This window comes from Pinus tabuliformis, chromosome 4_1 (genome assembly GCF_031772625.1).
Source record: "Pinus tabuliformis cultivar Carrire ecotype Pingquan chromosome 4_1, CPIR1, whole genome shotgun sequence".
In the NCBI taxonomy this organism is placed as follows: Eukaryota; Viridiplantae; Streptophyta; class Pinopsida; order Pinales; family Pinaceae; genus Pinus; species Pinus tabuliformis.
In genome coordinates this window covers 142,589,166-142,601,353 of record NC_142303.1, presented here as the reverse complement: position 1 = coordinate 142,601,353, position 12,188 = coordinate 142,589,166, and the positions used below count along the sequence as shown (strand labels likewise).

Below are 12,188 nucleotides of genomic sequence, written 5' to 3'. Positions count from 1 at the left end.
GACCGAAGCAAAACAACAACAAGGGAAAACAAAAGACAACTGCAACCACTTAACAAGATTTGGGATCCAATTCGGGTGATGAAACTAAAATCACAACCATGGGGTTAAAATGAAAAGAATCCATTGCTAACACTAGTTCTTCAAACTCACAAAATGAAACTCTAAATGAAAAGAGGGGAATAGAACTTTTTCACATAACGGTGATCTCAAAACACAACAAGATTGATACGCTTTTCGATAGTGGCTCTCAAGCCAATCTTATCTTTGAAAACATTGTCAAAAGTTTAAACTTAGAAACCATTCCACATCATAAACCATATCCACTTGGATGGGTATGTGAAAATGCACAATTTTAGGTTACTAGAAATTATAAACTGAAATTCACCATTACTTCAAATTTCAGCGATGAAGTGGAGCTTGATGTTGTGCCGTTAGATATCTATGGCATAGTTTTGGGTAGCCCATACCTTTATGACAGAAAAGATATCTTCCATAGACATGAAAAAAATATCATTTATTAAAATATGGAGTAGAATATATTGTGAGAGCTCATAGCGAGAAAATAAATCTTTCGCTTGTTAATGCAGGGAAGATGAACAAACTAGTGAATTCGAGCAAGAATTTTGTGATTCTAATGATCAAACCCAAGAATGATGTTGATAATGAAGCTTTTAAAGGTTGTGATTCAAATTTGAAATCTGAATTGGTTGACGTAGTTAACCAATATGATGAGATGTTTCAAGAACCAAAGGGATTACCTCCCAAGGGAGGAATCTAACATGAGATATAGTTGCAACAAGATTGTCCTCTTCCCAACATTGGCATGTATAGGATGTCAGTGATGGAAATTGCAGAAATTAAAAATCAAATTCAAGAGTTGTTGAATAAAGGGATCATCAGACCATCTTCCTCACCATATGGTTCACCTATTCTCTTGGTGCCAAAGAAGGATGGAACGTGGCGTATGTGTGTGGAATTTCATGCATTGAATAAAATTACGGTAAAGAACTGTTACCCACTGCCTAGAATAGATGATTTACTTGATCAATTGAAAGATGCAAGTTGGACTTAAGAAGTGGCTACCATCAAATTAGAATAGCTAAAGGAGACATTTGGAAGACAACATTCAAAAACAAAACAAGGATTGCTTGAATGGTTGGTTATGCCTTTTTGTTTATGTAATGCTCCTGTTACATTCATGCGTGTGACGAATGATGCGTTGAGGACATTACTTGATGAGTTTGTCATAGTATACTTAGATGACATCTTAATGTTTAGTAAATCTTGTGATGAACATGTCATGCATGTAAGAAAAGTACTTGATGTCTTGAAAAAAGAACAGTTGTATCTTAAGATGTCAAAGTGCGAGTTTGGAAAATCTTATTTAGTTTACTTGGGTCATATTGTTGGAGGAGGTGAGTTGAAAATAGATCCCTCCAAGGTTGATGTCATTGTGGATTTGCCAAGGCCCAAGACAGTTACTGAGGTAAGAAGTTTTTTGGGAGAAACTCAATATTGGAAGAAATTCATTGCTAATTTTTCTCTTATAGGTGCTCCTTTGCATGCGTTGACAAGTGTGAAAAAGGTTTTTCAGTGGGGAGGCAAACAAAAAAATGCCTTTAATGCATTGAAGGAAAATATAAGTACAACTCCAGTACTTGCACTTCCAGACTTGAGACAATCATTTGAGATTCAGACTAATGCTAGCGAATACACCATGGGTGCAGTCGTCATGCAACATGGTAAGCCAATTTGTTTTCATTCAGAAAATTCTAATGGTGCAATGATTAACTATCCTACATATGACAAGGAATTGTATGCAATGGTGAAAAATGTGAAAAAACGGAAAAATTACTTGATGGTTAAGGAAATTGTAATTCACATTGATAATCAACCATTGTAATACTTGCAATCTCAATCAAAGTTACAACAATCAGGCACTACCGATGGATGGGTTTTCTTAAATAATTCCACTTGGTAATCAGGTATAAGAAAGGTATCTATAATAAAGTTGCTGATATGATTTATAGGCCTATTGTTAGTGCAACTACTTTACTCAAGCATAATCCTGTTTTACAAGAAATTTATATTGAGCAATATATGCATTAGATAATCACTTTCAAAATGTTTATGCAAGCTTGAGTCAAGGTAACCAAGTAGAGAATTGGATTATCATTTGCATGATAAGTTGTTGTACCATCTTGGCAAAACTTTGTATTCCATAGGGAGAAAGAGTTAACATTATAAGAGAGGCACATACTTCTTTTATTGCTGGTCATTTCGGTGTAAGTAAGATGGTGGTACATCTACAAAGGTATTGTTATTGGCCTCGTATTCTTGAAAGTGTGTCTCGTTTTATTAAAGGATGTTCATTATATGCAAATAGTAAGCCTAGCAATAGGAAGTTAGGATTGTACACACCACTTCCAGTTCCTTCATGACCATGGGAGAGTGTTTCTATGAATTTTGTAGGAGGTCTTCCATTGTCAAAAAGAGGTCATGGTTATTTGTATGTAGTTGTGGATAGGTTCAACAAAATGTGTATTTTGATTCCATGTAAAAATAAAGTTACAACTGGACAAACTACTCAGTTATTCTTTTAGAATGTTTGGGTGCATTTTGGATTGCCCACATCCTTTGTTAGTGATCGATATTCTCATTTTGTTGGGAATTTTTGGTCAAGCTTGTGGGGATTCATGGAAACCAAATTGAAAAAGAGTACAAATTTTCATCCACAAACAGATGGTCAAACAAAAGTGGTGAACAAAACAATGATACATCTTCTTCGTGGGTATTGCAACAAGCATCCTAAGTTGTGGGATGAACATTTTCACTATATTCAACATGCTTACAACCAAGCCAAGCACTCTTCAACTCAAACTTCGCCATTTGAGGCATGCTTGGGATACTTGCCTAAATCTCCTTTGGATTTTATTTTTGGAAAAGATGTTGCTATTGAAGGTCATAGTGACATAGACAAAGCAAGAAATTTCATTGAACAAATCCAATTAGTACACCAAAAGGTTCAATAACAACTTGAGAAAAGCCAAGGCAAGTACAAAGAAAGGCACAAAAAGCATCATCAAGATCAAAATTTCCAAGTTGGTGACGAAGTTTGGCTTCACATTAACAAATACAGACTCCAAGGAGAAGGTAAAAAGCTAAAACCAATTAGATATGGTCCATTCAAAATCTTGGAAAAGATTGGTAACAATGCCTTCAAGTTGGATTTGCCTTCATATATGAAAATTTATGTTGTTGTTAATGTTGAGAATTTAAGGTTTTATGAGCCTCATTTGATTGAAGATCAACGAGAGAATATTCAAATTCCATCTATTAAAGACTTTTATCCATAATTCCTTGATGAGCTTCAGCAAGACACTATACATGACAGAAGAACAAGGATATCAAAAAGGGGAAGTGTCGATTATCTTCGAGTGGGGCTCAAGGGTACAAATCCATTAAAAGCTAAATGGATAGAGGTTGGAAAGGTGAGGGAATTGTAATCTCACCTGCTGGACAATTGAAAGTGATCTTTTGGGGTCCAAAAGGCTTCCAATGGGGAGGAGTGATCAGGTGCTCAAAATTAGGCTCAAACTCAAAGTGGTAAAATCTCGATAAAATTAGTTTCAAATCAAAGTGCTCATCATCTTGATTCCAACGGTGTGAATGACACTTAAATCCGAGCTCATATGAAGAAGTTAGAGAAAGTTAAAGTTCAAGTTTGACTTGGACAGATGGCAGGAGAAGATGACGTGACAGGAATCTTCAGTGAATGGGGAAGGGCCAAGTGGCAGGCCTCCATTGGCCTTGCATTTCACAAATCGCATATCACAGGTAGGTCGGCGTTAAAGAATCGGCCCCAAAACAAGCTAGGGTGCGATGCGATAATCACAATCGAACATCACAGAAGGGAAGTACTACAGAAATCGACCACCAGTGTACCGGGTTATGATGCGATAATCGCAATTGTAGATCACAAAATGTAGAGTCTCGTATATATGTTACCCCCTGACTCCACTGATTGTGATTTGCGATGGATCCTGGATGTGATAAGATTATGGGTTTCAGTTGATAGTTCTATCGGGTTCGCCGTTTATCGCAATCACATATCGCCCACGTCGTGTTCACAAACCATAAGACCCGCCGGTTCTCACCAATTGCAATTTGCGATGGAGTTGTCAATGCCGATAGATTATGGTCTCCGTGCGGTGAAATTTGCACCTAGTTAGCTATTTTTGGAGCGAAATTGTAGGATCATGCTGGAAATGGTGCAATTTGTGGAGCGAATATTGGGAAAACTATGATAGGACATAACTTCTTGAGTTTTTCACCAAATGGGATGCAAAAAGAAGTTAGATAACCATTTTTGGACATTATGGACTCATTGGAGCAGGTTTCAGAAGCATTTGAGCATTACAAACACCTATTTTTACACTTTTGAGCATAATAGAGAGGTCGAAGCCATTGGAAGCTGGACCAAGGAGACATAGCCCAAGAGGGGTGAACTCCTTTATCATGTTCCTGTTGTAATGTGTTTTTGATGATGTTCTGTACATGTTTATGCTACTGTTCAATCTCTTATTTATGTTAAATTTCTCATAAAATTAACATATAAACTCATCATTTCACTTGCAAAAATTCATGAATCCTTAAGCACAATGAAAACATTTTGTTTCTAATCTGAGGAGGATCTTAGCACAACAATCTAATATTCTAAATCATATCACCTATGAAACTCAAAAATTCTCATCTCATTTATTTAAACCTCCTCCTTAATTAATCCAATAAAATATGCAATCTTAATGCTATCCATATGATATAGAGACCAACCAAAAACCGATGTTAAGGACATGATCAATCTGACAGATAAATATGTAGCAACTAGAGAAGTTGATCTTCCTATTTTAACCAAAATTGATTTGAGATGATGCCATGTCAGCCCCCATTATTCATGGAAAAGGGGCTATCCATGTGATCATGCTGAAGAAGGTTCTAGAAGACTCCATATTGTAACTCTAGTTAAGAGTTGAAGAAGTCAACTTACACTAGTAAGCTATTGGGTTGTGTTATAACTAGGCCATTAGGACGAAAATGAGTTCCATTCTATTTGAGTGCATTTTATTTTATAGATGAGAAAAGTAGCTAAGGGTGGATATAGGGAGAGAGAGGTAGAAAACATAAAGGGTTTGCATACTGTAGTAGCCAAGTGGCTGTAGGTCTCACTAGTTTGTAGTTGCATCCATTTCCATTCAGAGAAAGAGAGAGCAAAACAACCTCAACTTCCAATTGGGTTTTCTCCCTAAAGGGTTCCCTAGGTCATATCTTGTGCTATTTTAGTTTATGAGTAGTTATTCTATTTGTCCTCTATTTTCTTAGTAATTATAATTTGCATGCATATGCAATAAACAATAATTAACGAAAAAAAATAAAAAATAAAATAAAATAAAATTAACACTTATAGTGTAGATTTTGGATTTTCTCATTATATCTTAGTAGATTTGTTGTGACAAACTTTCCAGTGGAATATCCACAAACAAATCAAAATATCTCCTTATATTCAACTCCCTCTTTTTGGTGAAATCCATTCACTACAAACCAATCCTTGTACTTCTCAACATTGTCATAAGTTGTGTGCTTCACCTTGTAAAGCTACATGGAGTTCACCACTAACTTCCCTTTTGGTCATAACAAAATCTCTTGTAGATCATTATTCATCATGGAGTTATATTCATCCACCATGATGGCATACCACAATACCTTCTCACTTGATGACTCCTCATAGTTATAGGGATCTACATCAACAAAGGAATATATCACCGCAATATAATTAGGAAACTTCGTAGGAGGGTGGTTCACTTGGAAAGAAGTTTTAGGAGCTCCAACTTCCTCCCCTTGCAAAACTATGCCTCCTAGTTGATTTGGAAGACAATAAAGCATTGATTTCACCTTTGAAACCTTGCTAACCCGATTTTGATTTTTTATTTTATTTAAGTTGATCAACATTTGGGACAAAAAGTGTTTCTCCTTCCTCAACCTATGTTAGAAGTTGTTGAGAGCTTGAGGACCGTGCCTCCTCATGAAACTTCACATCTTGGCTCGATAATATTTTTTATTATGATGGAATATGGCTTTATAGAATTCATTATAACCAAGAATCACGTAGGCTTCAAACTAGAAGCCTCAATCTTAGTTTTGGTGTCTTATCCTTTAGTACCTTATGATGACGCTTATCAAGGGTGTACATTGTTGAACTACAAGATTCTGCCTTCATAGAGACAAAATGTGCGTAAAATATTGAGTGTGAATGTTGGAGGATGATACTTTAGTTTTAGATAGATTATTTTTGCTTGGATAGATGATCCAGATTCTCTCAGCTACCAGAATTAACCAAGATCTTTTACTTCTGTGATGTTAACAAAATTGCATGTGAAATAGTATGAAAAACCACATGTTCATACTTTAAAGAAGAAGAAACATAAATGCAACCATCAAATCGAAGAACACACACAACTTGATAATGAAGTTCACCCCAGTGTGGGTTACGTCTCTGAGCTCGATGTTGAGAGTGGGGAGGTCACTTCATTAATTGTTTCAAGTCTGGGGACGACCTGAAAATCAACTGCTTGGATAAAGTAACTGCATACACCGTCACGTTCTTTGCAAAAAAAACGTGAAATATGATTGTAAAATCGACCCCTTTTTGACTCGGTCAAATCTGATCTCCCTAGGAATCTCAAAGATTCTCTTCTATGGATTAGCTTAAATTCGGCTACTAAGATGAAGAAAATGATCATGTCATTATATTCCTTGTGAAAAACTGGTTTAAATGAGTATAAACTCGACATATTTCTGACACATTCAAAATTATGCTCCTAAGGAATCTTAAAGATTCATCATAAAGAATATTCTTTTAAATATTCCCTAACATATGCTCTAACAATATTCCTAGAATCTTCTTGAGATTCATGATGTCATTGGCCTGCTTGCACCCTCATATCTCATGTATGCTCCATGGTTCCCTTTGAACCATTTGAATGATATTTTATAATGAAGTGTGAGAGTGAATAAGACAAAATGTGTGATTGACATAATGGTTGGTATGGTCATATTAAGTTACTTGTTGTTGGAGAGGTTTTGGGTTCAAAACCCATGGACTCCTAATTTTTCTTTAATATGGTTTTAGAGCTTAATTTTGGATAGAATATATGGTATACAGTGTCCATATTGTAACAACTCCCGAAACCATGACAATAAGACAAAAATGAAGGTTGCACCATACCAAGGCCACTTGGGCCTAATTTGAGGTGCCATGTGGCACTGTGCGGTTGGGTCATGTGACAAAATCTCATTGGTCCACATCATATGTCACTTTTGTCACCTACTTTCTATGTGTCGACTTGTGGTGCTGCCACATCACCTGCTTGTGGGTCCACCTCGTTTGTTGACTGGGCTGCCACATTAGCTCTATGGGTCCCACTAGGCCTGCTAACTTTGATATCATGTGTCATCTGTATGACTTGGAAAAATGTTGGCTTCGACTTTGACTTTTGTTTATTTTGACCAAAACTTTGACTCGCCATAACTAAACTCGGATTGAGGTGTCATTGTGCCATCGGAAAGCTTGCGACGAGATCTTCAATTTGACTCCAGTTTCATTGTAATCTAAAGACTTTAATTTTTGAGCTTTTCTAGAGCCACTTGGATCAATAGACATATCTATGCATTTTTATACTAATGCCCTAACTAAAACCTTGTTCTTACACACTTTCCAAAAGGCTTTGACATGGTCAAAAGAGGAGCATTTTTAGATAGGATTCTAAAAAGACGAGAATGCTTAACTTAAAAGTATATAGATAAGATATTTACTACCATTTGTAGGAGTACCTTACCTTATTTGGAAGACTGTCAAAAGCACCTCTAAAAATCTCTTTTAATCACATAAATGAGTGCTCCATGAAAATGTCTAAATAAAAAATAAATGCAACTTAAATTGCAAAAAAGAATGATACTTTTAGAAGTTAATATTTTCACCTAACATAAAAAAAAATTGACAATTTTAAAATAAATATTGACAATTTTAAAATAAATATATTCCTCTTAATATATTTGAAAAATAAAACTAAAAACATCACAATTATAAATATAATTTTTTATATTTTTCAACATCATAAATTTTATAAATTTTTATATTTTTCAACATCATAAATTTATGCAAATTAATAGAGATAGTAAATTTTATTATATTTACGAAACATTCAATAATCATATACACTCAAATCTAATATGCTATTTCACTTCAATATTATTTTTTGGCATGACACCTCCACTCAAACTCTAAATGCATCTCCCCAGTTTAAGGGCGAAAATAAAGAAATATATATATGAGAATAAAAGACGTTGTAAAATGCTAAACAAATCAGGGAAACAAAAGCACAAAAACAGCTGAGTTCCCTAAACTTTTCAATAGAAAGACCTGTAAATGGACCTTCAATGCAATACCTCGGTTAATCGCTAAATGCAAAGCATGGAATCTTCACTCACAATTTTGGGAGATGCATCTATATCAAACTTTATTCTGGAGTAAAAAAAAAAGACTGCATGTCATGGCTTCAAGGACTCACCAGCCAGTCATCCATGAAGCGAAGGGTCCCCATTCTGTACCGCACAGTTTAGCGCTCCAGTAATATAGACCCCCGGAGGTTGGATACGAAGAGCAGATCTCAGCCATGGAGAGACCCACGAGAAGAGAGAAAAAACCAGCAACGAGCCATCCGTACACCATAGTCGCTGGCCCTCCGAAGGCTAGTCCCGTAGTATAAAGAGTCGTTACGCCAGTTAAAATAGATATAATGGAAAACGAAAATGCGAAGTTTGACAATACTCTGCACATAGCAATTCAAAAGCATGCATAAATTAATTTCTTGAGAGAATTAACTAAAAGTTTGAAAGATTTTGTGCAGAAGGCTAAAAATTAGGAGAGAAATGAAAAGTTTAAGAATTAAGAGAGAACCGAATTTTTTTAAAGATTCTGCTATGAAGATTTGGATCAAAGCATTTGTATGCTTACATGCTATGAAGCTTTGGATCAAAGCAATTGTATGCTTACATTTCTGAGAGAAATAAAATACAGGCTTGGCTTGAAGAGTTTTCCTTTAAATTTCATGAGAACTAAAAACTTAAAAGATTTTGGGAATAAAGCTTTCGGTTGAAGATTTCTATGTGGAAAATTATTGCGATGGAAGAGCTGGAGAAGGCAAATAATAATACGAGAGATCACTCTTATGCTCTTGTTTGTAACCGAGCTTTTCCTTGGATCAAAGCAATTGTATGTTTACATTTGTGATATGAATAAAATACAGGTTTGGCTTGAAGTTCTAAGTTAAATTTCATGAGAGAAGTAAAAACTTCAAAGATTTTGGGAATAGAGCCTAATTAGGTTGAAGATTTCTGTGGAAAATTATTGCGATGGAAGAGCTGGAGAAGGTAAATAATAGTACGAGAGATCACGGTTAAGCTCTTGTTTGTAACCGAGCTGCTGTAGGCGTACAAGTCCGGAGTCAACGTCGTCGTCAAGCGAAACCCCTCTAGTACCATTGTGAGAATCCATGGAAAGAGAGAAAGATAAGCAGGTTCTTGCCGGCGTTAGACTGTTGTGAATCAACCAAAATTTAATAGCAGTAAGTTTAGAAATCCATAGACAGAATCAATATAATTATATTTAAATAAAATAAATAAATTCCTTCATCATATTACTTATGATCCATACGAGATGTAGTAGCAGATCTTTTTTTACCTCTTTCTCAGCCCAGGCCTCCTTTGCTTATTTCTTGCCCTCCTCGTCCAAAAGGGCAATGGGAGCTATTACACTTCTGCCAAAGTCATAGGCAATGGGAGGTATTACACTTCTGCTAAAGTCATTCATCCGGTCCAAGTGCGACGTTTGCTATCCAGATTTGCATCGGTCTGTTGCTTTGAAGTATGAATATGTCAAATGCAGCTACAGCGCTCTGCACTGCAAATTATAATTTTGTGTGGATCGAACCGTTGACCTGAACAAATATAAAAGAACGACCGCTGAAGGAGAATCGTAGATAGTTCGCCGAAGGGTAAGGCGGAATCTTCTGTGCGTGTAATGATTCTGGAGATTCGAAATCTAGGGATTCCAATTTACAATGGATCGGGAGTAGGGACACTGGACTACCACTGAAATGAACGAACGGAACGGAGTATACTTTCAACGGATGCGTGCTAATCCCAGTAAATGGGCTTTTTCTGCGTAGTAAGTAAATCTCAGTACGGTGGCATTAAAGAAAATAAAAATGCAAGTTGATTCTTTGAATTTAGTAAATTAAATAACTAAATTTATCTATGATTTTTAAATAATTTAGATTTTGCATATTAAAAAAACATAAAATTATTTATGATTTTTAAATCTATTTATTTTAAAATAAAATTAAAAAAAATATTAAAATTTTTTTATTCATCTAAACTATAAAAAAAATATGATATTTGAAAAGTTATCTGAGCGTGAAATAATTGTATGCTTTAATTATGGTAACTATTTTAACTTAGTCTCAATGATTTAATAAATTTAGAATTGTAAATTTAGAATTGGTCAGAATTTTTAGCAGATTAAATAATTTAAATTTATTTATAATTTTTAAATATAATTTTTGCAAATTAAATAATTCAAATTTATTTATGATTTTTTAGATTTTTAAATAATAAAAAAATAAAAAAAATCAATTCAACTAAACTATAATTTTATTTTTTAAATAATATGATATTTGAAAAGTTTTTTTTTTCAGAGAGAAAATCAACATATGGCTGAAGCCCACATATTTTACAATTTACATATGGCCGAAGCCAGCAGATGAGAAGTTACTCATTACTTTAATTTAATCAAAATTTAGAATTGGTCAGAATTTTAACGAGATTATAGCAAAAATATTGTATGCTTTAATTAGTGTAACTATTTTAACTTAGTTTTAATGCTTTAATTTAATCAAAATTCAGAATTAGTCAGAATTTTAACGAGATTATAGCAATTTTTTTTACAGCGACACAACTCAGAAATTATATTTAAAAGTAAGTTAAATGGTATATAATTTTTTTAATGTTTAACTTATTAAATTTATATTCGTTATTATTGAAATAATTTTATAGATTTTTAATTAAACTTTATACATAATTCTGCAGCTAGAGTTGATAGTTAAAAATGGTAATTTAATTTAGATTTACTAAATGTCTAGAATAATTACATTTAAAAAAATTATATCTCAAAAAAATTGACTTCTACACTTGATTCTAGACTAATTTAATTATTAATTATAATTAATTATAATTACAATTATAAATATAATCATTAATTTTATTTTATTTCTCTTTATCAATTATTTAGTAAAAATTTAATAAATGTATTTTAACCTTTTAACTAGATTTAAATTTAGATTTTAAAAATAAAATAAAATAATTTTATAAATTAAATTTTGACTCTCCATTAATCATAAAATTTAATCATATGGAGCTCGAACTACCTTCAAAGTTTCACTCGATTTAATCCAGTTTTAATCGAAAATGAGCTCTATATACAAGTTAGTTTAATTTACTATGTGGGGAGGTCACTTACCGATTCTTACTTGAAAAATAGGAACTCTATGTTTCATGACTTGAATAAGTCAAAAGATGCTTTAAACACACGTGAATGTTTACGCAAAATCCACTCATACACCTATAAAATATGTCGCTACATAAAGGGAGCCATCTTGTTCTATTCTTATATTTAAAATAAGAAATATATATAAAAAGAGAGCTATCTTGATCTATTATTATATTTAAAATAATAAAAAAAAATTATTCGGTGTCAAACCTAGAAATATTTATATAGATAAAAAATGTATTATTTATTTGAATGATTCAAATTATCGAGTTTCTTAAGTTTAATATTTATTTAATTTGTGAGACAACATATTTTTTAGTATTTCAATTTTTTTTATATTTTTTTGAACTTACATCTTTATTAAAATTAAAATTACTTACATCTTTATAAAGAGGGTTTATAAATTTTGGCAGATCTCTTCTGCGCTGCCTGTCGAAGCCCGTAATTTCCTCCATCATCGAGCTGCCTACGATTCTTCACGAGGAGGCTTATTTCCCACTTCCACGGGCGTGGAGACGGAGCTGAA

The 12,188-nt window shown here is 33.6% G+C and overlaps 1 protein-coding gene across 1 annotated transcript in view; it reads right to left on the bottom strand.

Annotated features, from left to right (window-relative positions):
- LOC149174608 (amino-acid permease BAT1 homolog) overlaps window positions 1-9,928 on the bottom strand; it is a 257,768-nt gene extending 247,840 nt beyond the window's left edge. Inside the window, exons 1-3 of the mRNA XM_089419360.1 lie at window positions 9,797-9,928; window positions 9,501-9,650; window positions 8,625-8,885 (exon numbers count right to left, since the gene is read on the bottom strand). Coding sequence (XP_089275486.1) covers window positions 8,625-8,885; window positions 9,501-9,610 — 371 coding nt within the window. The 5' untranslated portion in view covers window positions 9,611-9,650; window positions 9,797-9,928. The remainder of the gene's footprint in view (window positions 1-8,624; window positions 8,886-9,500; window positions 9,651-9,796) is intronic.
- Between the last annotated feature and the right edge of the window lie 2,260 nt (window positions 9,929-12,188).